General features: G+C 38.5%; 1 protein-coding gene across 2 annotated transcripts; it reads left to right on the top strand.

Annotated features, from left to right (window-relative positions):
* The first annotated feature begins 262 nt into the window (after positions 1 to 262).
* Positions 263 to 25,500, top strand: LOC109914517. Of its 2 annotated transcripts, none has more exons than XM_048605478.1 (2): positions 263 to 557; positions 18,400 to 25,500. In XM_048605478.1, exon 2 carries the CDS (start codon positions 18,680 to 18,682, stop codon positions 24,149 to 24,151), a length of 5,472 nt encoding a protein of 1,823 aa, XP_048461435.1. In that variant the 5' UTR covers positions 263 to 557; positions 18,400 to 18,679; the 3' UTR covers positions 24,152 to 25,500. The 2 variants fall into 2 exon arrangements, with proteins under 2 accessions (XP_048461435.1, XP_020369700.2); XM_020514111.2 differs by lacking the exon at positions 263 to 557 and adding an exon at positions 13,547 to 13,619.
* The last annotated feature ends 982 nt before the right edge of the window (positions 25,501 to 26,482 follow it).

Below are 26,482 nucleotides of genomic sequence, written 5' to 3'. Positions count from 1 at the left end.
TCTGCTCCTGGCAGCGGGTATCTGAACTAGACGAATGAGTTCCATTCGACTGGAACATGGAGTTGACTTCTATAGTACACACACAAATGCATTTTGTACATGTTAATTATTGACATAGCTGCGCTGCGTGCTTATACTTATATATGTGACGATTACTACGGACATATCTTCCCACTCGAACATGACAACTCTTGTGTCACGCAAAATATGCAGTATGGTATCCTTGCGCCAATCAAATAGTGCAACTAGTTGTTACATTCCTTACAGGGATGAATTCCAGTGAACGTGTATCTTTTGCATTGCTGCATCTCCGTGTTCCCAGATTACAGTTGATTCTGTCGCGTTGTAGACACCCTCTTTGCTGATAGGGGGTGAACTGATGACCCGCTGTCAGCTGTATATGACGCCGCCACCAGACAGGAGACAGAATCAGCCCTTCTCGCTGCTGATCCAGGGCAGACGGGAGTTAAAATGGCGCGAGAGGTGGACTGGTCTGGCTCCTAAATGAACTGAAGAAGAGTGAGGCGATGTGTTTTGCTGCCTGTCTGCTGAACGGAGTGAGTAGTTTGCGTGGGTCTGGCCAGCCTGCTTGGCCTGAGAGTAGCCGCTTTGTACGTGCAGCCCGGACACTTCGGCTTGTTTCATTCAAATAACAACAACAAAGCTAGCGTTTGGTGAAGGGTTGTTGATTTCTGCCTGAAGTTGTGTTGGCGCCTTCTCTCTCTCTCTCACTCACACACACACACACAGACACTAAGCCTCAGCAGTAGAAATCTACTTGTTTTTCCAGACAGTCGTGTGCCAACCAATCGGATCCTCAGGCTCCAGCGCAAAGTTGAGGGCATTCTGTAGTGAGCAGCTACTGGAATCTCCTGTTTGGAGTTCATTGATGGTCTTTCGTTGCCGACTACCCAAACAGTGAGCAATAACTTATATTCATTAGCACGTCGAATGGGTGATATGAAATAAAGCGTGAATCTGCTACAGGAAAATTCCAGGTCCCGCGCCAACACAAATACTCTCCTATATCGCTTCAGGGTCAATGATCTAGGACATAAAGTAGTGGTAGTTCTGCAACTAGGTGGCATTTCAATCTTAGTCAAACACTAAATGTCATAACTTTTTCACGTTGCTATTCTGAGAAAAATAAGTTATTTCATTCTAGATTTAGATTTGAACAATTCGGAAACCTTGAGAATTAAATGCTTGGAACGGAAGGACATGGGATTGCAGTTCGAACGCGTGTGAGGTTTTTGGAAGAGATATACATAGATTTGAGAATAAAGATGATTTCAGGACACAGATTGAAATGTCTGTTAACATCGAACCCTGAAGATTCGACGACAATAATATTATCAAGCTCTTCAGTGTTATCCTAATACTAAGATAAAAGTTGAATCTATTCGATATATACATGTCTATATATTGGATTAGGGTTACTTTTATTCTATTTTAGAACAACTTTGATACTACTGAAATGAATAACATTTACAACTCTGGAGCTCCATATCACCACTACACATTGAGGAATTAGTTTTATTTTGATTGAAATATGACAGGAACTTGATGTTTATCAGTGTCATTTATATAGCAAATTACAGGAAAACTTGGACAAAGGAATTCTTCTCATTAATATTAAATGGCATAGTGCAATTAGCCACAATGGACAACTTATTATCATGTTAAAAGTAATTTTCACTAAACACCACTATGAAGGCCCTTTAAAAATCAGTAATGCAAATTCAATAAGTATGCACTTTTTCTGTGAAGAACAGTATAAATTGGTTTTTATTATGTGTTATATGCTCATTATTTGCCGTATACTAATTTATCTTGGATGTTCCACAAGGGATATAGAGAGACACTTTCTATCTAGTAAAAGAGCAAAAATTAAACATGAAACATCACTAAGTATTACTATGGCCTTCACTATAGACAGTTAAAGAAGCAGTAATAAATTAGAAAATCGAAGGGAAGGAGGATCTCAAGAAAATCACAATCACCAGAGAGGTAGTACTGAGTAAATTGTCAAGTATATGGGTCCTGATGGACCTCATTCTAGAGTCTTAAAAGAAATAGCTCCTGAGATAGTTGATGCATTGGTTTCACTTCTCCAAAAATCATTTGATGCAGGGATGGTTCCATTAGACTGACCATTAAAAGAGAATGGTGTAAGTCCTTTATTCAAAAGGAGAGAGATAGAAAGTAGGAAACTACAGGCCACTTAGTTTAACACCTGTCATAGGAAAATATTAAAAGTTGTTATTAATTAAATTACAGCAGGTCACTTACATTAGTTCAAGGTAATCAAGGAAAGAATCAACATAAGTTTGTGAAAGATAAGTCATGTTTCACCATGAAGGGCTGGAGGTCTTTGAGATCTTTTAGCTACATCAACTGTGGATAAAGGAGAACTGTGCTTAGATTTCCAGAATGCATTTGATTGTGTGTCACATCATAGGTTCTTGAAGAAAGTTAAAGCTCATGTTGTAGGGGATTGCTTAATGGCATAGATAGAAAATTAGCTGGCTAACAAGAAATAGAGAGTATGCAGAAATGCATCTTTTTAGCTTGGTAAGATGTAACAAGGGATATGCTACAAGTATTGGTATTGGGAACTCAACTGTTTACAATTTATATAAATGATTTGGATGAAGGGACAGAAGATGTGGCTGTCAAATTTGCTGATAATACACAAATAGTTAGGAAAATAAGTTGTGAAAAGGACATAAGGAGGCTACAAGGTGTAGATAGTTTAAATGAGTGCGCAAAGATGTGGCAGACGAAATATAATGTGGGAAAATTTGAAATTGTCCAAATTGGCAGGAAGAGTAAAAAAGAAGCAGATGTTGTTTTGCTAGCATAGAAAAAAATCATTATTTGGAAAGCAAGTCAATGGCCTTAAAATAATCTATTGGTATATGGAAAAGTCAGTGGAACATGTGAAAAATAGACATGAAAATATGTCGATGAAGAAGTTGGCAGTGGCATAGATGGTTACATTCTTGGAGAACTAGGGCCTCACTTTGGTAAGTGCTTGGACTAGGGTCTTGGTAGAGTTGGGAGAATTGGAAGAAAACAAGGAGGGTTTCATGGATGATAGAATTCAGTTTTGGTAATGGATGAAATCGTTGGAAGAAATTCAGCAAACAGAATGCCAGGTCCTGCATTATACCAGGTTATTATCCATCTTGCGTTTACAGGTATCAAAAAGAACATAATTTATGCAAAAAAATTGTTTAAAATTATGATTGGGGAAGAAAATTAGGCTTTTTGAGGAAAAAAAGGTGGCTATATAACATGTAACCTTAAACAGTCTAGATTTTTGTAGAGAGTTCAAATGTAATCTCTTGTTTGTTGTTTTGATTCTCACTTTGCATCTGTCATATTATTGGTCTAGGATTCAGCATGCTTGTATAACATTTTTGATGATTAAGTTGAGCTTTGTCTGCTGGATGTGCATATTAGAAATTACTATGCAATATAAGCCTAACCATTTAAATTGATCGTCAAAATTTTAGCTATGTTGTTCTAGAGAGAAACGCTCACTATAACTTATGTAAAGTTAGAAAACTGTTTCCCTGCTAACTCCCCAGGACAAGAGAAAAGTCTATTTTACTATTTTTCTATTCCCTCCAAGAAAAAAAAGTATCGTCTAAAATATGATTCAGAAAAACATAACTCTCAAATTTCTTGATTTAAATTCTAATTTTCAGTGTGAGCCAGAGACTACAATTGAAACGGACCGGTCATCTGCTGTAAAAGAAACAGTAATTGAATTCCAGTGCTAACAATCTGAAATATTATTTTATCTCCATTGAAACAAACATTATGGCCAAAACATTTTTAGAAATATAATATAAAGGGTGTAAAAGCATAATGAATATTTTACAAATACTTTGAAAATATGTAAGTTATGTTTATCTGCAAGTTTGTCTCTACATATGACATTATCAAGCACAATGATGTCTTTTACTACTTCTACAGCAATTTTTAATTGCTTCTTTAATGAAAGGTGAACTTTTTTCAATGTACCACTACTGATTAAGCAATGGGAACATCAAAGTTTGACACTCACCGACACTCATCCAGCAGTGCTATAACTCCCTCAATATAATTCCATTGGGGATCCCTCCAAATGTTAATATAATTATCATCACTTTACATTTCAAAATTAGCAAATAATCTGACCTGATTTGCTATGCTAAGTTGAAGATAACCTGGCCAAATAAGAATCTGCTATAGCATTTAGCAACAGGAGCTAGTTTAAACCCAAACTGCTCTTGCATCTGTCCAGATAACTATAAATGCAATTTCACTATTATACAGAAGAATTCTGACATAGGTATGCAGCCATACTGTTGCCAACTCAATGAGAGTTTAGATTTTACATTTTTCCATGATTTGGGTCAGAGAGGTATGACCAATTATATAAATCTGACTTTCAAATTCATTATGTCCTATCTGTGCTTTGATGATTTGAAAAGGACTGCAGTTGTGTTTTTATTGCATTGTATGATAAATCCTAAATCAGCACCCTGTGATCTGTTAGTTGAAGCAACTTGAGACATGCATTTTAGTGGATTTAAATTTTGTCTGGCCCCATGGTAAGCAGAGCAACCAATGAAGACACTTGGACTGCTCGCTATACTTGATAGAATACATAGGAAAATTAAGGTTGATATCAGCAGGCAGCAATCATCCTATTCAAAAGATAATTATTTGAATTGCTATTGAATTAGTAACAGGCAGAGGCTTGCAAATAGCTGCCTGCTGCTGATTTAATTTTGCCATGAGGAGGGTGCAGCAGATAATGAGTAAACCATAAACTTTCAGCAGCCGTATAGAACGTTTCTGTGCTACAAAAAGGACTACGAATTATTGTAAAATGCTACTTTAGTGTGAATTGCAACACATACTTGGTCAGTAACCAAAAACAAATATAGCTTAGTTATTCTTTTATGGCATGATATTTTTATTGATAAATCAATGCCCAATCAAGACTACCAAATTATTTTCAATCTTCTATGACTGATAAATATTTTCCTCCATTTCAAAACTTAATTTTTGATGTGGGTACTACCAGCAAAGTTTACATTTGTGCCCTTCTGTGGTTACTGCAGAGACAAAAGACACAATGAGATTTTATTCTTTATTTTGTTTGGGAATATCTATTTCTCCAAATTTATTAACATTTTATATTTAATTTAGACATCTTTTTTCCACCATAAATTATAGCTTTACAATATAGAGAAGAGTAACTTATTTCATATCAGAACGTTTCTTTTTCGAGCAAAGGAGCTACATTATGCTACTATCTAAAATAACATTTTATACATACTTGGGTTAACTCAGGCTTTGAGGTCTGTTTAGGCCTTGTAGCTGACTTAATGCTCATGGATGATACATGTTTATCACATATACCCTGAAAAGATGGTATGCCTTTTGTCGGAACAACTGATTAAAGGAAGGTCTAAACTTATTATTTTAACTGGAAATTGTTACACTTTAATGAATTTAAAAAGATCAGGAAATCATTCCAGACTACACTATTATTTTCTCAACTCCTTTCCAGTATAAGTCTTTCAAATATCTATTTCCACATGATAGGTAGTCAATGCTTAAAAAAAAATCCACATCTTTAGAACTCATTTCTTATATAGCTTTATAAAAATTAGAACCTTAATATAAAATAATCTCTGGCAAATTTTCATGACATGTCCAATTTATTCTACCAACAACATCAATTTCATTCCAGATTTAACATCTGTAATCAGAACTAAAGCTGAAAGGAGCATTACACTGATTTAATCCAGAAACCCGTTCAAAAACATTAATCCTTGATGAACAACACAATACCAGAGATACAGCATAAATGCAGATGAGTGAACGTTCATATCTCATTCAGGTTTTTCACGGTCACTAGTATGTTGACTATGCATAATTTAGTTAACACCTAAAACAAAACTTCAGTCCTCAGTAATTTCTAGAAGAATCAATTTAGTGCCTGTCCTGCCTTCTTCCAATTGCGTAAAGAATGATAACTTTTGCTTTTTTGCTCATGTGTGTTAGAATGTTGAGATGAAAGATGAAATTTCCTCAGTTATTGGTTGCTGTAAACCCAGCCTTTCCCACACTATTTATTTTAAATGTATTCCATTAAAATATATGAATTTGATAAAATCTCATTAATGGCACACTGAGTAATCGGAATATACTGAAAAGATGTTATAGAAGTAATGGAGAAATTCTGCAGAAAGCTTCAGAATAGAGAGGTTTAGGAAACTCCATCCATAAAATAAAAAAAGCTAGCATCCAAGTTCGGCAGGTAATAGGGAAGGCACATGGAATGTTTACCTTCATTTCAAAAGGAATAGAATATAAATTAGGGAGGTTCTGCTAAAATTATACAAGGCCCTAGTCAGACCACAGCTACAATACTGTGATCAGTTTTGGGTTCCTTATTTAAGGAAGATATAATGGGTTTGGAGACAGTCCAGAGGAGGTTCACCAGGCTCATAACATGTATGGAGAGACTGTCTAATGAAGAGAGGTTGAGTAGATTGGATCTGTACTCATTGGAACTTAGAAGAATGAGAGGTGATCTTATTTAAATCTACAAGATTCTTAAAATACTCAACCAGGTAGGTGTGAGAAAGCTTATTTCCCCTTGTCTTAGAATCGAAGACTCGAGGGCATAATTTCAGAATTTAAGACAGAGATAAGGAGGAATTTCTTCTCTCAGTGAATCTGTGGTATTCTTTACCATGGATGGCTGTCCAGTATACTCAAGGCCATAACAGATCAATTTTTAATCAGTAAGGAACTCAAGGGTTGTTGACAAAAGAATTTGAAGGATATCAATTCAGTCATGATCTCACTGAATGGCAGAGAAGACTCAATGGGCTGAATGTCTTAGTTTTGCTCCTATGTCTTGTGATCGATGAAACAAATAATGCTTCAGTATCTAATTTGCATTGAATCAAGCTATTTCCTTACCAAAATATTTTGGTATGCATGAAAGAATGCCAGAAATCAAGTTGCCTGACCTTGATGTATAGCTTGAAAAACAGAAAGCTGGAAAAGCTCAGTTGGTCAGGCAGCATCTGACGAAAAAAATCAGAGTTAACATTTCGGGTCCAGTGACCAGAATGTACAGCTTGTTTGATAAAATCACATCTTCCTTCTCTCTCTGCTTAGCCCAGGCATTGCTGTGGAGCTACAATGGGAAATTTAAATTTATTGAATGAATTTAAAGAACAAAGTTAAATGAACTCACGCCCCCAGCAAAAAAGTTGACAATTAACAAGTAGTAAATGAAACTATCACTTTCCATAAAAGTGGAAGTGAATTCTGAAGTTTTGTTTTAAGAAACCAAAAAGTGTCTGACAGTTACAGATTTCCAGAAAGAGAGCTAGTGGTGAGTACATGCAGAAGATTCAAAACTAAAACAGATTTACAGGATATGAACATTTTTAGCAAGAAAGACTCACTTGAAACAGATCAGTCTTAGGGAGACAAAGTGCAAACTGTAAAGTACCACCTTGTTAAATGATGATTCAGGAACAGGTATGCAAAAATGAATAAAAGCTTTCAATTATTTTCCACAAGCAACAGCAGAGAGACAACTGTAAAACAACAATTATGTATGTAAAGAAATCATTTAAATTTTACTTTATCTGTTTTCCAAGTATTTTTTGAATAATTTTACCAACATTTTTAATGAATGATCCTCTAATAATCTGCAGCTTAAGACACCCTAATGTTCCCTGATTATGTGCTTAAAAACGTGTCTCTCACAGCAACCACTTTTACAGTATGCTTGTTGACATCATCCTTGCAATACCGTAGCCTGAGAATCTTTTTTGCACTAAATTCTTCAAAGAGAAAGGTTGAAGAATCAAGTTTGGGAGCAATTGAAAGTATTTTGTGTATGTTTATTCAGTTTTGTTTCCATATACTGATATGCCCAATATGTTTAAATATAATGGTTTTGAACGTATTGCATAACAATGTGGGTAGATCAATTTTGTTGACCTTTGAATGTGAATAGTAAGTGAATACAGTTCACTTACAATTTGAATTACACTTTTACCATAGTATCATAACGAGGCCTGATAAAGCAATGCTTTACCAAGTAAATGAATCACAGAAGTGTTACACTGCCATTTGTTACATTTTATCTACGCTGGATCTCTGAATGGTCAATGCAGAGTTGTTTCCCCATCGTCTCCCTGTAACACTGCACATTCTCATTTTTCAAATAATCATCCAATTCCGTCTCAAATGCCTCAAATAAGTCTGCCTCCACTACCTTTTAAGATGTGCTTTCCGAATTGAAACAACTTGCTGCATGAAAACGTTTCTCCTGCTGTCTCCATTGCCTTCTTTAGACCATAAGATATAGAAACTAAATTAGGCCATTCAGCCCATCGAGTCGCTCTACCATTTGATCATAGCTGATATGTTCTCGTTCTCCTGCCTTCTCCCTGTAACCCTTGATTCCCATACTAATCAAGAACCTGTCTCTGTCTTAAATACATTCAATGACTTGGCCTCCACAGTCTTCTGTGGCAATGGTTTCCAAAGATTGAGCAACGTCTGGCTGAAAAAAGTTGTGATAGTATCAGTTCCAAAGGATTGTCCATTCACTCTGAAGCTGTGTCCTTGGGTCTAATCTGTCCTACTAGTGGAAACGTTTTCCCCAGGTTCACTCTATCCAGGCCTCTCAGTATTCTGTAAATTTCAATGAGATTCCCTCCTCACCCTTCTAAACTCCGTCAAGTACAGACCCAGAGTCCTCAACCGCTTCATTCCCAGGATCATTCCTGGAAACCTCATCTGGACTTGCTTCAATACCAACACATCCTTCCTTAGTTACAGGGTCCAAAACTACCACAATATTCCAAATACAATTTAATCAGAGCCTTATATATCTTTAGCTGTATATCTCTGCTATTCTATTCAGCCCTTTTGAAATGAACACTAACATTGTATTTGCCTTCCCAACTGCCTGCTGACCCTGCATGTTAACCTTAAGGGAATCCTGAACTAGCACTTCCAAGTCCCTTTGTGCTTCATATTTCTGAAGCATTTTCCTGTTTAGAAAAATAGTCTATGCCTCTTCTTCTTACCAATGTGCATGACCTCACACTTTCCCACATTATATTCCCTCTGCCATTTCTTTGTCCAGTCTACTAGCCTGTCCAATTCCTTCTGCAGCCTCCCTGCTTCCCCAACACTACCTGTTGTTCCAGCTATCTTTGTGTCATCTGCAAAGTTAGCAACAATGCCCTCAGTTCCTTCATTCAAATCATTAATGTATATCATGAACACTTGAGGTCCCAACACTGACTCCTGTGGATTTCCACCAGTCACCAGCTGCCATCCTGAAAAAGATCCCTATATCCTTACTCTCTGCTTTTGCCAGTCAGCCAATTCTCTATCAATGCCAGTACCTTGCCTCTAACACCATGGGCTCTTATTTTATTTGGCAGCCTCCTGTGTGGCTCCTTGTCAAACAGCTTTTGGAAATCCAAACTGATCATGTCCACTAGTTCTCCTTTGTCTAATTTGCTCATTACCTTCTCAAAGAATTCCATCAGATTTGTCAGACATGACTTCCCCTTGACAAAGCCATACTGAATCAGTCTTATTTTGCCATACAGTTCCAAGTGCTCCATAATCTCATCCTGAATTATGGGCTCTAAAATCTTACCACTGATCGATGTCAGGCGAAATAGCCTATAGTTTCCTGTCTTTTACCTCCCTCTCTTCTTAAACAGGATGAGCCATTTTCCAGTCCTCTGAGACCATCCCTGATTACAATGATTCCTGAAAGATCACCAGCAATGCCTCCACAAACTCCTCAGCTTTCTCCTTCATAATCTGGTGTGCAGTCCATCTGGTCCGGGTGATTTATCCACCTCCAGAATTCTCAGCTTCCCCAGCACTTTCTCCTCAGTGATGGCCAGTACACTAATTTCTGCCCTGACTCTCTTGACATTCTGGTATGCTGCAGAAGTCTTCCACTGTGAGGGCTGATGCAAAGTACGAATTCAGTTCCTGTGCCATATCTCGGTTCCTCATTATTACTTCTCCAACCTCATTTTCCAGAAGCTCAATTTCCGTTCTGTGCCTTCTCTTTCTTGACTTTTCTCACCAGTTGGAACAGATTTTTCTCAGGATATTGATAATGGGGGATTCAGTGCAGGTAAGGTCATTGAATGTCAAGGGGCAATGATTACATTTTCTCTTGTTGGAGATAATTGGGTGGCACTTGTATGGTGTGAATATTACTTGTCACTTGTTAGTGCAAGACAGATTATCATCCAATTTGAGGTTGAACTAGTATTTTATAGAAGTTCAATCTCCGTTTTCTTGTCTCTGTATTCCTATTAATAAATTCTAGGAGATTGAATGCTTATTAACTGATCCCTTAACCTATCCTGTCATCTTTAATATACACTCTGTCAGGCCATTCCACTGCCTTTCAATGTTCTTCCAAAGCTTTACACTATCATCCTCAAAGTTTACAGATTATTTTTGCATTGTAATTGCTAAAGAGGTCAATATTATTTTGAGTTCAAGGAAATCCACTTCACAATAATCAAAATAATAATATAAATACAGCAAAAACCAATTAAATGTTATAATATTAAATTTTAAATATTTCCTTGATTTAATCTTTGAATTTGCTTTCTAATATGATACAATTTGCAAAACTTGTTTTTCTAATTGGTTTATGGGTCGTGGGCATTGCTGACTAGGCAGCATTTATTATCCATTTCTAGTTACCCAAAAACAGGTAATGGTAAGCTGTCTTCTTAAACAGCTGCAGTTCTTGTGGGATAAGGACACCAACAGTGCTGTTGGGAAAGAGTTCCAGAATTCTGACCCAGCAACAGTGAAGGAACAGCAGAATAGTTCCAAGTCATGATGGTGTCTGACTTTGAGAGGAACTTACAGTTAGTGGTTTTCCCATGCTTTGGACTGCCTGTGTCTTCACTGTTGGTAGTTGTCAAGAGTTTGGAAGTTGCTGTCCAAAGATACTTGGTGCATTTCTGCAATGTGTCTTGTAGATGGTACATTCTACTGCCATTGTGCACTCGTGGTGGAGGAGGAAGTGATTGCTGAAATGTTGGAGCTGGTGCCAAACAAGACTTTGTAATGGATGATGTCAAACTCATCAAGTGTTGTTAGGAGCTGCACCCATCCAGGCAAGTGGTGAATACTCTATGACACTCTTGACTTGTGCCTGTGGATGATTGAGACAGGTGGTGTTACGCATCATTGTATTCCTAGTCACCAGGATTCACTTGTGGCCACAGTATAAAGCTGGTCCAGTTCAGTTCCTGGTTAATTGTAATGTTCAGGATATTGAAAGTGAGGGATTCAGTAGTGGTGCTGTCATTGAATGTCAAAGGGAGTTGGTTAGATTCTGTCTTGATGGAAAGAGGAATTTCCTGGCACTGATGTTAAATGAATATTATTTGCCACTTACTAGCACAACTCTGGAGGTTGTCCATATCTTGTTGAGTATGGACACACACTGCTTCAGTATCGGAGAAATAATGAATAGTGCTGAATATTCTGCTATTATCAGCCAACACCAGAAGCAGCTGAAGATTGTTGGCTTGAGAACACTATTGTATCTTTCAAAGAAAAGTTTTAATTAATTCAAACTATCTTGAGTTTGCAAAATGTAAATCAGATGCTTTTAGTTTTAAATTATCAGAATTATACTATGGAATTAAGCTGTTTGGGTTAAATAATCAATATGGCTGTTTATCCTCTGAACAGTAATCCTGACCATATGCATTCATCCTTTAAATTGAAATGTTGACGCGATTACTGCGGCAAAGGGTGCATTTCACAAACGTCTTAAAAAGAGTCCCGCCCACCATAGCTATTTAAAATTCATTAATTTTATTCATGTTAAATAAATCGTAAATGGAAATACTTTTGATTTCACCTCAGATAGCACCCACACGTTAAGCAATGTTGCAACATTCTAGTTAATCCAAAGAAATAGAGCTTAGGACGGAAAAAAGAAGTCAGCCTCTGGTAACTTTGAATATATTCAGCTTGTTATCTAACTGGAGAAAAAAAAACACACAAAAACGGCAGATGTTGGAAATCGGAAACAAAACGTAAATTGCTGGAAAAACTCAGCAGGTCTAACAACATGCGGAGAGAAAGCAGAGTTAACGTTTCGGGTCCAGTGACCCTTCCTCAGTTATGATGGAAGACTGAAGTGAGGGATGAACAAGAAAATGACTAATTACGTCATTAGACTCTTCATGAACTGACTCTGATCATGATACTCAACATAACGGATTTCAATGAGGTTTCATAAATGAAAACAATCCATTGACTAAACAATCATCGGAAAAATTGTAAAACCCTACCTTGACACTGTGTTACTTGTTTTCTCAACATTGCCAGGCTCGTATTTAGGTTCAAGTCTTGAAAACAAAACTCAAGGTCTTTTACATTAGGATCATCTTTGAATTGGAACACACAACCTTTCGATACCTATTATTAATTCAGGGTTGTCGGTCTTTTTTAAAAAAATATATATATATAGCTCTCGGATGTATTAAACTGATCAGAATAATCAATAATAACCCATTTTGCCAGTTACTGAAGGTCTGCTTTTCCCTGTGTATCTAAGGACGAGGTTTTCAGTCCATTCGATATTACTTCAAGAAGTCTGTGGAAATCCCAAATGAACGTTTTCTTCGGCGACTCAGCAACCAATTTATTCACGTCCAGCTCTCATCTGCTTGGAGTATGATTTGAAGAAGTCGAATCTGAGAATAGTGAAGACATTTAACCATATGCGAAGATAGATTGCACTTATTCCTTTTAATTGCAAAACATTTCAAGTTACTCAACTATCAGCATAAAAAGGCGATGTCGTTTTTTGCGATTTGAGTTTTCTTTTAAAAACGCAAAAACTTTTCTAGTGAAAACACTGGTAGCTCGAAACGGATCGTGCGGAAAGAGCAAAACTCGCTCACCGCGGCGTTTCGCATTCTCTTAGTTTAAAATGACGCGCACGGGGATGAAGCAGCAGATTGCGTCTTTTAGGTGGTTTCGGTGCATTTGGCGAAAGGAAAGACTTCAGCGATTGCACATTTTTGGAATTGGGATTGTCGAAAACGAAGAGGCAAACGTTAACTTTTCTAATGGGACTCAAACCAGAGCTTGATGATTTGGAGGGGGGGTATTCAGAATAGATTTGTGAGCAGTTTGTTTTAAAATCGATTAACATTGCTTTGTAAAGAGGTCTAAACACATGAAAAATTGCAAAGCTGCAAGCACTAGCCTTTTTCTCTTGGCTGTTATGCTTCCACATGAACACGACACACTTGCTACACTCAGCGCGCCGCCGCTCACAGTAGATTTCTATACTCGGACGCGTAGCCAATCGCTGCGGCCGGCAGCGGGATACAAGACATAGTTGCCAGTGAGCCGCCGTCGGTTCAGTTGGTGCTGCGGCTAAATAGTACAGTGGGATGTGGGGGGTGGGTACTCTTCGCTTGCAGTCATCATTGAGGGAATTTGACAATGGAAGGAAGGGAGTTTCCCTTTTCCTCGGTCTTGAGCCTGTTGTAAGTTTCTTTTCTCTTCTCTTTCAGGCCATTGCTGGTTTTGGATCCGAGGATCCAGGACTCGTTATATTTAAAGGAGTGTCTCTGTTTTTTTTAAAAAGACATACGGGCCCATCGGCCGCTGTTGTTGTCGGTGATGCCGCCCTGATATTATATTTCAGGAAAATGACGAATGCGCGATTTTTTCCCCCCTGAGCTCCGAGCCCGCGCCGCTGTCGGTTCCTTCTTCGAAACGGCTGTTGGCGCGAGAGTGGACGGTTGGTGCCGGGAGGGGTCACGGGTCACGGGGTCAGCTTCTTCCCCGCCCCCAATCGCCCTCACGTCCCCGTACCCCTCTCCCTCTAACCGCCCTACCGTCCCCAACTGCCTTCACACCCCCGTACTCCTCTCCCCCACTACCGCCCTCACACCCCCAACTGCCCTCACCCCCATACCCCACTCCCCCCAACTGCCCTCTCATAGTCCCATACCCCTCCCATGCCCCCATACCCCTCTTCCCTCCCAACTGCCCTCTCACCCCCATAATCCTTTGCCCTCACACAACTACATACCCCTCTTCCCCTCGACTGCTGTCACACCTTCAAAATCCTCTCCCCCACAATGGATTCACATCCCTCTCCACATCCCTACCCTTTCTCTCCTTCCACAACCCACTCCTCATTTGCCTGCCCCCTAATCAGTAAAGTCCCACTGAGTGGACTTGAAGGTCAAGTAAGGTGATCATCTGATAACCAAACAGGTTAAGTGTAACTTGTATATCCTTCCAAAAACTACAGTGCCATGGGGTAAGAGCTGGAAGGATCTTGGTTAGCTTGTAACCATCAGTGGGCATAGTCCCAGCTACAGCAACTAAGATCCTTTGGCAACTGGTTGACCCAGTTGGCTGGACAGGCTATGTAGATCAGATAGATATCACTGCACTAGATTTGCAAGCCACTCTTGATTTCTTCAATTCTGCATACAAGAGACTCAACCTCTCTTTGAATATTGACAAAGCAAGATGCGTCTATCCCCCCCCAACCTGATCAAACAAACATACTACCTCCCGCACATGTTGAAGGGGAGAGCGTGAAATGTGTTGAGCACTTAGCATAGCTAGTTGTCCATCTTTCTCAAAGGGCTGCTTTTGCCAAAGGGGTCCATAGTGGATCATCAGCTGCACCAGTTTAACTGTGACAGAAGTGTACAGAACAGTAGTTTTCACCACAGTCCTGTATCGCAGTAATACCTGGATTGTGTGTCAGTGACACATGAGCACAAGAAATTCTTCTAACAATGTCTTTGGCACATTCTCTGCATTCAATGGGAGGACCATTGACCAAATGCTAATGACAAGAACAGAAATTTGCAATCACATGCCCATTCTCAAAGTAATGAAATTAATTCACAAATATGAAAAACAGTTCTATTTGTTATTGCAGGGTATCCATGTCCTTGTCATTTCTGACAATTCTCACCAACTGTTAGTTTTGCGTTCAATTATACCACTCCGAGAGTGGTATCACTAGACAATTAATCTAGAAACTCAGCCAATATTCTTAGGACTGGGTTTGGATCCTGCCATGGCAGATGGTGGAATTTGAGTTCAGTTTTAAAAAAAAAATTGGAATGAAGAATCCACTGAATACCATGAAACCATTGTTGATCGTAGGAAAAACCCATCTGGCTCATGAGTATCCTTTGGTGGGAGGGGGCGGAAATCTGCCATCTTCACCCGGTTTGTTCACAGTGGTGTGATTGACTCTGAACTGCCATCTGAAATAGCTTAGCAATCCACTCAGTTGTATCGATTGGGCATCAATTTCTCCATGTTGAATAACACTTGGAGGAAGCACTGTGGGTGCAGGGTGCAAAGTGTACTCTGGGTGGGGGACTTCGATGTCCACCATGAGGAGTGGCTCAACAGCAGCATAACTTATTGAACTGGTTGGGTCCTAAAGGATGTAGCTGCTAAACTGGGTCTGTGCCAGGTGGTAAGGTAACCAACAAGAACAAAAAATGCTGCAGATTTATCTGTCCATGACAGTACTGGTAAGAGTGACCACTGTACATAACCTTGTAGAGATGAAGCCCTGCCTTCACAATAAGAATACCCTTCATTGCATTGTGTGGTACTTTCACCTGAAAGGGAAAGTACTAAATGGGACAGATTTCTAACAGATCTAGCAACTCAAGGCTAGGCATCCATGAGGCGCTGTGGGCCATCAACAGCATCTGAATTATACTAGCATTATCTGCAGTGTCATGGCCTGGCATATCTCTCACTCAACCATTCCCATCAAGCCAGGGGATCAACTCTAGTTCAGTGGAAAATGCAGAGGGGTATGCCAGGAGCAGCACCTAGCATACCTAAAATTGAGGTGTCATTTTGGTGAAGCTACCATGTAGGACTATTTACATGCCAAACAGCATAAGCAGCAAGTGATAGACAGAGCTAAGTGATCCCACAACCAACGGATGAGATCTAACTGCCATATCCTGTTGTGAATGGTAGTGGATAATTAAACAACTCAATAGAGGAAGAGGCGCCACAAATATCCCTATTCTTAAGGATCCCAACACATCAGTGCAACAGATAAGGCTGCTGCATTTGCAGCAATCTCCAGTCAGGAGTGCAAAGTGGATGATTTGTTTTGGCCTCCGCCAGTGGTCTCCAGCATCACATATAGCAGTCTTCATCCAATTCGATTCACTCCACGTTGTATCAAGAAAGGGTTAGAGGCACTGGATACCTCAAAGGCTATAGGCCGTGACATCATTCTGGGTACGGTGCTGAAGGTGCTTCAGACTTGCCACACACAGAGCCAAGCTATTCCAGTACAGTTATAACACTGGCATCAACTGACAATGTGGAAAATTGCCGAGGTATATCCTGTACACCAGAGGCAGGACGAATCCGCCCCAGTCACCTACTGGCCTGACGGTCAACTCTGGATCATTAGACAAGTGATAGAAGATGTAATTGTGCCATCCAGGCAGCACCTGCTCAGCAATAACATGCTCAATGACACCCAGTTTGGCTTCTGCTAGTGCCTGTCAGCCCCTGATTTCAAAACAGCTTTAATTCAAATGTGGAAAAAGTGCTGAATACATGTGGTGAGCTGAGAGTGATTGCCCTTGATAGCAAGTCTGCAGTTGACCAATTATGGCATCAAGAAACCTTTGCAATACTGAAATCAATGGGTATCAAGGGCAAATGCTCCACCAGTATTAGTCTTACCTGGCAAGATGGTTGTGGTTATTGGAGTTGACCATCACAGCCCCAGAGCGTCACTGCACGAGTTCCTCAAGGTAGTGTCCTAAGTCCAATTGTCTTAAGCCGCTTCATCAATAACGTTTCCTCCAACATAAGGTCAGAAATGCGGATGTTCCCCAATGATTGCACAGTATACAGCACCATTTGTGACTCCTGATACTGAACCAGACCATATTGAAATACAACAAGGTCTGAGCAATATCCAGACTTGGGCTTACAAATGGCATGTAACATTTGTGCCATACAAATGCCAGGCAACTACCATCTCCAATAAGTTACAATCTAACCATCGCCCCTTGACATTCAGTGGTGTAACCATCACTGAATCCACCACTATCAATATCCTTTGGGGGAGGGGTGGGGGTGGTGGTGGTTACCATACACTAGAAAGTCGACTGGACTTTCCACATAAATGCAGTGGCTACAGGATCAGGTCAGAAGCTGAGAACATGGCAGTTGAGGAATTCACATCCTGTCTCCTTAAAGCCACATAAACACAGTGGGTACAGGAGCAGACCAGAAGCTAGGAATTCTGTGGCAAGTAACTCACCTCTTGAATCTTCAAATCCTGTCCAGCATCCAAAAGGCACAAGTCAGGAATGTGATGGAATACTCCTCACTTGCCTGGGTGACAGCTGCCCCAACAACACTCAAGAAGCTTGACACCATCCAGGACAAAGCAGCCCGCTTGATTGGCACTACATCCGCAAGCATCCACTCCCTCCACCACCAACACACTGTAGCAGCAGTGTGTACAATCTACAAAATTCCCTGCAGAAATTCACCAAAGATCCTCAGACAGCACCTTCCAAACCTAAAACCACTTCCATCTAGAAGGACAAGGGCAGCAGATATATGGGAACACCAACACCTTCAAGTTCCCCTCCAAGCCACTCACCATCTGACTTGGAAATATATCACTGTTCCTTCATTGTTCCTGGGTCAAAATCTTGGCATTCTCTCTCTTGAGGTATGGACTTCAGCAGTGCAAAAAAGTAGCTCTCTGCCACCTTCCCAAGGGCAACTAGGGACAGACAGTAAATGCTGGCCAACAAGTGATACCCAATAAGTGATACCCAATTCTCCTGAATGAATTGAAATGTTTTCAGTCTTTTTGCATATCAAAGTCAACCTTTCCATGTTCATGTATTGAAGTTTAATTTTTTTTGTTCAAAGAAAGGACAATGTGGAAATTCCTGTTTGAATTTAAGAATCACATTACCTGAATTATATTACTGATTTGTACGAGAATTGAGAGACGTGAGAAACCAACTTCAAATTTCAATGTCAGCATTTGGACTCAAAGATGGATTTAAAATAAAAAAGATTGGTGTTCTAGTGGCATCACTTATTGGTATTTTCAAGTGTTGTATTTTCCTGAACAGCTTTTTAACTTGTAAATCATTGTTATTTTGTGGTAAATGTCAATTTCACTTATTTATTTTTTATGTATTGAGATTCTGGTGTGACAGCTATTTTTATTGTATGATATTTTATCATGCACTAAATTTTTTTTTGTTCTAGATGGAAGAGTCCTGTTTCTGTCTAAGACTGACTGCCTTTGCTGTGTTGAAATTTGGGACTTGGTACAAAGAAGTTGATCAAATACAACTTATTCTCTGAAGACCCTTCTCTGAGTCACAGCAGTTGACTTTTCTAAAAATTGGAGATGGTGTAGCTTCTTATAAAACAACCTTTTTCTTTACTGGAGCAACTTCCAGTTGGTTGCTGTAGATCAGTTTTCTGCACATTGTAAAAGAATAAGAAGCAATGAAGAACTAATGCATGATGCTGAAATTTAAAAATGCAGCTTAAATGGTTACGAGTGCTGTTGCCAAAACTAGAAAACCTTATCGGAAAGAAGAGTTTTGTTTACCGTACCACAGACGTTTCAGTAAAATGTGGTATTGGAAGAAAACAGACTGCAAGGAAGACCATGGCTATCAAGAGTTACTTGAGCTCTAAGAAACAGCAATCAAAAGAAAATTTGAGAACAAATAAAGAGAGAATAGAAATCTGTGATCATATAGGAGAATGTGGAAAAGAGATAAATGAAATGTTGGTAGTTTGTGTTAAATGTAAAGATATCCAGCAGTTTGGCTTTACAGAACTTCAGGAACACTGCCAGCAAAATCATCCAGAAGACAAACCTATATTTGTCTGTAGCAGATGTGGTTTCACTGTGGATGATGTGGAACAAATGAATGTGCATGCATTTTCACACACAATGGACAAAGCATTAAACACCGAACTTGGTACCAACAAAGAAGGTCTTGCCTTGATTAGAGAAATGGAACTGCATAAAACCAGGCATTTAAAGCCAGATACCTTGTATTGTAATAAGTGCAGATTTTCAACAAAAGATCCACTTCTCTTTCAGAAACATATTCTGAGACATGAAGAAATTCAATATAAATGTGGACGTTGTGATCGTGTCTGTTACACCAGGGGAGAATTCCAGCGCCACTCTGTGCAACACACTGGAACATTTCCCTTTAAATGTAGGTATTGTGATTACGGTGCAGTCCGAAAGGATTATGTTGTGAAACACACAAAGGGAGTACACAGGGACATCATAAAAAATGGTGGGACTGCATTGGTTCTCCCAATGAGGAAAGGCTGTAAGAAAAAGACTTCCTCCAAAGCTAAGAACATATCCAAAGTGAAACCAACAATACCTGCACAAAATGAGAATTCTACTAATGTTAGAACACACGATAAGATGGTAAATTCAGTAGCTTTAATTTCTAATCCTTGTAGCACTTCTTATCAAATGCAAAGTGAGTCAGTGGAAGAACACCAATATCCAAATATAAATGGTGCTAATGAAAATAAAAGTGTGGATAAATTCTTTGTACAAAATATTAAACACTTGAATTGTCCTCCCACTGATGCGAGAAAGAATCAGCTACAGGTACTTGCTCCGTCTAAGCATGCTCTTCAGCCCGGTACACCATTAACACTGATTGCTCCAGCACAGATGGTTATTCCCTCTAATTGCTTGGCTCAACTAATAGAAATAAAAACTGTTAATGGGAAACAACAGTTAGTATTCAAACTAATACCACAAGTTTCAGTAGCTGGTGCAGCAGGAATGTCTACACTTCCAGTACAAGAAATACAACATGTGAATTCAGAAATGGCACAGCCACAAAAGAACAGCGTGTCAAATAATTCTACAACACTACTGACAGAAATTGTGGATCACAATGAGTTACCCTTTGTAGATTCTTTTGATGAAGTTGAAGCCGATGACAATATTGAAATAAATACTAAACTGCTCTTTTCAAATCCTCAATCTTCATTTGGTGTAAAGCCAACTACTAGTACTTCTTCCATATTGCAGATTAAAAGCAAAGATAGTCCAAACCAGGGTAAGGATGTAGCTGTAGAACAATTACAAGGCAGTGAACCAATAGAAGCTGACTTGACCTATAGTTTTCAACAAGATCCTCTTGCAACCACAGATGTTTTAGATGAAATGATGCATTATCTTCGGCAAGAGGCTTTAAATCACAAAACCACTTCGAAAAGTCTTAATGCAGATACGCAAGAGTTGCTGAATCAAATTGATAAGAAGTTGTTAATGTTTCCTGAATCTAAGGAAATGCAAAAGAGTACAAATTCTTTTTCACCTTGTAAGATTGCTGCCAGTAACGAGCAGGAATGTGTTTCACAAGATCATTTTTATGTTCCGCGATCCAAGAATGAAAATATGCATAACATTGAAGATGTTATCTGTGCTGAACCAAATTTTGAGACATCATTTTTGCAGCTGCCTGTGGCTGTGCCAGTGTTGGCTAAAAAAGGTATACATTTGTGTGATTCTCAAGTTTTGAGAGATTCCAGTTGCAAAACTGCTATTAAAATAATTGAATCTTTGCCAAATGATGGTACTAAAGCCAACACAGAGCACAATGTGATGGAGAGCTGCAAGTCACTTGACATTAGTAAGATTTTACCATGTCAACTACTCCCCACCTCGTCCAGCAATCACACAACAGTAGCTTCCAAATCCATTGATCATTTGATTACACCTAAATGTTCTTCATCTGTAAAATCAAACAAAATTGTACCTGAAAGTATGTTTCACGCAGACTGTTTGAAGTGTCAGTGTACTGATACTGTTGCTAAGAACCTCAGTAATCCTGAAGCTTGTAAAAGTACTTTTGAAAATCATTGTGTGTGCTGTACTGTGATACAGAGCCAAAGAACTTCATCTGGTCGAGATCGCAATGAAGTACATTGTGGTAACAGTTCATATTGTATGTTGGAAAAGTATGAACATAGTAGAACAAACCCAGACTTGCCTCTTCAATCAAACGCATTGAAGTCTAGAAAAATAAATACAAATGATAATAAAATTATGCCAGTATGTGAGAGTGCAATTTTGCATCCAAACGTAAATGATCAGATTTTACAAGAAACGTGTATTGACTTAAGTGCAGCAGGAGCTACTACTAATTCACTTAACAATGTGACTATGAACAGTGTGACATTTGTAAGTGAAATGCGATCACCATTGCATGATAAGAGTGAATCAACTAAGGAGGATACATTACAAGGCATTGCAATTAATTCAGACTTCAATGATTTGAATAACTGGCATGATCTAGATACTGCTGGGTCTGCTGATGATCCTTCTGTTGATGGACAGTGGCCTGTAATTTCTTCAGTGTTTTCTCTTAGTTGTGGTTCGAATGATGTTCCAGACAGTATTCGATGGGATAATGATCAGTACAGCAATTCTACTTCATTCACTTCTGCACAAGAGATTCTGAAAACTAACCCATGTCCTCAGATTCAAGCAAATAGTAAAAGCCTCACTCTCCAATTTGAAAAAGGACGTATAAGTGAACCCTTAGGCCACAGGAATTCAGTGTTTCTGCAAGCATCTAATGACAGAAACCTCTGTACAGTATCAAGTCCATCAGCAGTGATAAATGGAAATCCATTTCAATTATCCAGTTGTGTTAACATGGCTGAGCATCTTTCTTTATTACCGCCATTGACTCCTTCTCTACCACCACTGTCACCTGTTGAGAATATGGATTGTTCTTCTGCAAATCAGTTTGAACAGTTTATTGATGATGTCCATGCTTTCCAGAATTCACATAACCTATATTCTAGTGAATTTTATTTAAATCAACCTAGCCTGTCTTCCACAAGCACTAGTACAGCAGTGGAGTATAGCGCACAAGTGGATAGTTTTGTACAGAGAAATTCAAGGGATGTGCCTAGTACTATGGGAAATGCATTAACTGGTTCAACACAACGCTGCCAAACCAAACCCTTTTCATTCCCAAAACATAATCATTTTCCAAATTTATCCTTGAAAGATATATCCCTTCAAAGTAAGTTATTTGAAAATGCTTTATGCTCAACTATAGATGGAGTTGATGAGCCTTCAATTTCTCATAACTTCAGTGACACGATATCTGCTTCCATTGGAATAACATCAAATACTTGTAAACAAGTTTCAACTGTTAATCAATCACCAGTGGCACTTGCAGAGATTTGCAAACCAAACGTCAGTTCAAAGGGATCTTCCTTTAATCGAAATGTTTCTCATTCTTTTGCAAAAGTACAAGAAGACATGCCTACAACTAGTGCATCCTCTTTGAAAGTTTGCCACCAGTATAATTTGCAAAGCAAAACCTCTTTGTTTCCTTTAAGCTGTATTCCAGGTACAGATCCTAAGGATGTTAACTGTACTGATGCTGATGAGAAACTAAAACAAATACCTTCCAAAGTTGGTAAAACTATGGTGCTCCCAGAAAAGGTAGTACTTCCATCTGCAGCAAAACTACGGAGTATTTCACTGTCAACCTTTGTTTTAGACAACCAAAGCAATCATTCCAAAGTTCAATTAAAACCTCCTAACAAAACTCATTCTGTTTTACCTCCTTGTAGCCAACAAAGTACATGCTGTCATAAAGTAATAGAAGATGTATCTAGCCAAACTGAACAGGCTATAAGTTTGGTTCATCTTCAAAATGCTGCTGAAATTGTGAAAGTTGTACCAAACTCTTCTTGTGCAAACAATTCTGAAAGTGATAGTTTGGGACAAGGTGTGCAAAATGCTCTTTTTCCAGAGCTGCAATCCAAATCAGAAATGGTTTCATCCCATCTTTCTGCAGTTTTGCTCAATTCCTCAATGAGCCAAGTTAGTCTTGAAAACACACCACCTTCTCAAACCATAGTAAAAGACCCTGACTATTATAAACATGAAACAACTTACAAGATTGTTTCAAGTGACATTGTGCTTAGAGTACTGAATGCTGCTGATAATTTCAAACAGAAAGCTTCTACAATAAGTTATCATTCTGTCAACCCATCACAAAACCTTGGAGTATTGTGTCCCACAACTGTTTCATGTAGCACAACAGAAAAATCAGAACTGCAAGCATCAGCACTGACAAAGAAGTCCCCAGTTTATGCTGAACTTGATTCAGTAAATAATTGCTCTTCTAAGATAAAATGGCAGGATAACAGTAACTGTGAACAATCTCGTGTTTCAGTTAGTAGACCAAACATATTTAATACTATATCTGTTAAGACAGCTACTCGCCAGAATTCTCGGTCCTTAAAGACCAGTTCAGATGAACGATTACCTTTGAAGCGCAGGAATACCAGAAAAAAAATACCTGATCATAATCAGGATGAAATCCTCTTAAAAAAGATAAAAAGACCATACAACTTTGTTCCTGTTACCACCAATCAGTGTGAGATATTAAAGACTGCCCGCAAATTAAGGCTGAAACCATTTCATAAAAGTCAGTTGGTAAAATGCCCCCGTCGCAATCAGCCTGTAGTTGTATTAAATCATCCAGATGTAGATGTTCAAGAGGTAGCTAACGTAATGCAAACAATAGGCAAGTATAGGGGAAATGTACTCAAGGTAGTTTTATCTGAAAGAACCGTTATTTCTCTCAATTTAAAGGATAGGCAAAGACAGGAATTTGAAAACAGAGGTATTTTACTTGACAAATGGCATAACTGCAAAACAGTCAGTCCAGTGAAGGAAAGACATATGTTGAAAATAAAATTAAAGAAGATCCATAAAAATAATTATCAGGTAGTTCAAAATGCTCAGGATGAGCATTTGCAGTTTAAGTTTCACTGTTGGTTTTGTGGACGGATGTTTTGTGATCAAGAAGAATGGATTGCTCATGGACAACGCCACTTGATGGAAGCCACACGGGACTGGAATGATGTTGCCGCTCTTCAAGAAATTACAGAAGCATTGAGAGGGCAAAAGAAATCAGATGTATAATACCAGATTAGTTGAATTTGTTGTGCTTCATGATTCAGTTGATTTTGGAATATAAACTGGTACACAAGATCAAAATGAACAAGTATTATTTATTATATGTGACTTGTTCATTCTTGTTTTATCTTTGGTTTTAACTGTTCTTATTGCAAAAATGGTGTAAAATCATATTAACCTTTTGATTTAGCAATAGGTTGACGACAAAGTGCTGTTCCTTAGGTAAAGTAAGAAACAAAGATCTGTCAAGAAGGAAGTATTATTAATTGTTATTAAAGATGTATATTTTCTAGGGCCATCTGAATGTTCTGGTACATGTGATTATACCAATTGTAAAGTAAGATACAGTCATTCTACACTAGGTCACCCTGATTAATGTGGTTTAATTTTAAAGTTGTTTCTTTCTCGGATCTGCTCTTCTGATTCAGGTTACAATTTCTGCTTTTACGTTGTTGTTCTCCATCACTGTTGGCATCCTCGTCGGATGTATTCTCTTGATGGTGACCTGTTGGTGAATCCTGTGACGTGATTATTTTGGGGAGCCTCTTCACTCCCTGAAGTACTTTCCGTTTTACTGCCTGGTCATCTCATTGCTTCCCCACTCGAGTTCTCCCGCTCTGTTTCACTCCAAGACCCTATCTCACAGCTTCCTTGCTTGCTTCTTCCTTTTCACCACTACTATTCAGTTAGCATTGAGAAAAGGAATGAGCAAGTAGAAGTGTTTAGGTTGGAAAGTGGTGAGCTGGAATGTGTGGCTGGGGAAGGAAACCACTGAGAGAGAGAAAATGAGTCAGCCTACTGGAGTGATGGCAAGCAGTTAAGTGGACAGAGTTAATGTATAGTATCTTTAAAGTTTTAAATTTTGTATTTTACAAGTTGTTTGAAGTGTTTCAACACATAGGTGTAATACTTTAATGTTTCTCCTGAACAAAAGATCCTACAGGACCTAACAACTTCTCTGTAACTGGTTATAATTTTGCATAAAAATAACAATTTTCAGAAGTGCAGCCACAACTTTGTGTCAGGATTTAGAGAGAAATAAGGTGGCAGAATTTACAGATTTTATTCAATTTTCACTCTGGTAACTTCCTTGTAAACTTTGTTGTTGTTTAATACTTTTACATTATGTAGACATGAATAAAGTTAACAGCATTGTGTTAATTTACTTATTAAAATTGCACAATATAATTTGATTAACTCATTTACATGTTTTTAATCAATCCATGCAACTTATAATGATAGATGGTGTACAGTATTACTTGTGTACCAGTAGTTTAAACACTCTCGTGAATTTTACTAGAAAATTGATACATTTTGCATTTTCTTTATTATTTGTAATAAAAATGTAAAATTTTCACAACTAGTTTGTAGCATTGTCTTTGGGTGCATACAATTCACAAGGCAATAATACATGACTTTGAGGGTAGTTCAAAGTTTTCTCCTTGTATATACAAATTAAGGAGCTGTAAGAAATTTGATCAGTACAGTTTTAAAAATGGCTGGGCTACTATCAGTGAAATAGTTTTGTATCAATGCGTAAATCCTGAAAGAAATCTTAGTTTTTTTCTTGAATTGTTTTATTGCCATTGTAATCGTGGCTGGCATAGTTATTGTTTTGCTATTGACATGAAATCAGTCTAATTTAGATATTTAATTTTTGTATATCAGTTTTTTGATAAAGTTATGAAGCAAGTAAAACATATTGATAACTACTTCACTGAGAATTTTAAATCATTTACTCCTCTAGTTTTTGTATTTTCTTGTTGCAATTTGCTGTTTCATATCTGTTGAACCATAGTCCAATAACTGATGGACTGTAGACCCAGGTGTAGTCAGTAATACATGAACGCTGTTCAAGTGGATGTACTAGGAATGGATTTTAATGATTATGGCAGTGGACACATTGACCAGACAGGCAGTGACAAACCTGGCAGCTCCATTGGCCCACCCCTCGACCCGACTGTAATATGTGTTGGATACTCAAGTTGATAACAAAGGACTCAACATCTTTAGGGTCATTTCTCACCTCAGAGTGCTGCTGGTCAATTGAAAATTCACAACTGTCAGATGCTGATACCACCACCAAGGCGCAGGCATAAAGGGCTTGTCTGGCTGGTCATCCATGTGCATGGCCCCAATGCCTACCAATGCCTACATTTGGCCTTGCTCGCCAAACCACTGAGAGAGAGAAAATGAGTCAGCCTATTGGAGTGATGGCAAGCAGTTAAGTGGACAGAGTTAATGGATGGTATCTTTAAGGTTTTGAATTTTGTATTTTACAAGTTGTTTGAAGTGTTTCAACACGTAGGTGTAACACCTAAATGTTTCTCTTGAGCA

This window comes from Rhincodon typus, chromosome 1, assembly GCF_021869965.1.
Source record: "Rhincodon typus isolate 14 chromosome 1, sRhiTyp1.1, whole genome shotgun sequence".
NCBI lineage: Eukaryota > Metazoa > Chordata > Chondrichthyes > Orectolobiformes > Rhincodontidae > Rhincodon > Rhincodon typus.
The sequence above is the reverse complement of the archived record's forward strand: the minus strand, read 5'-3'. Positions and strand labels throughout refer to the sequence as shown.

What these genes read in the sequence shown, in the direction of transcription:
- LOC109914517 (XM_048605478.1), top strand. Translation starts at nt 18,680, where the DNA reads ATGCAGCTTAAATGGTTACGAGTGCTGTTGCCAAAACTAGAAAACCTT.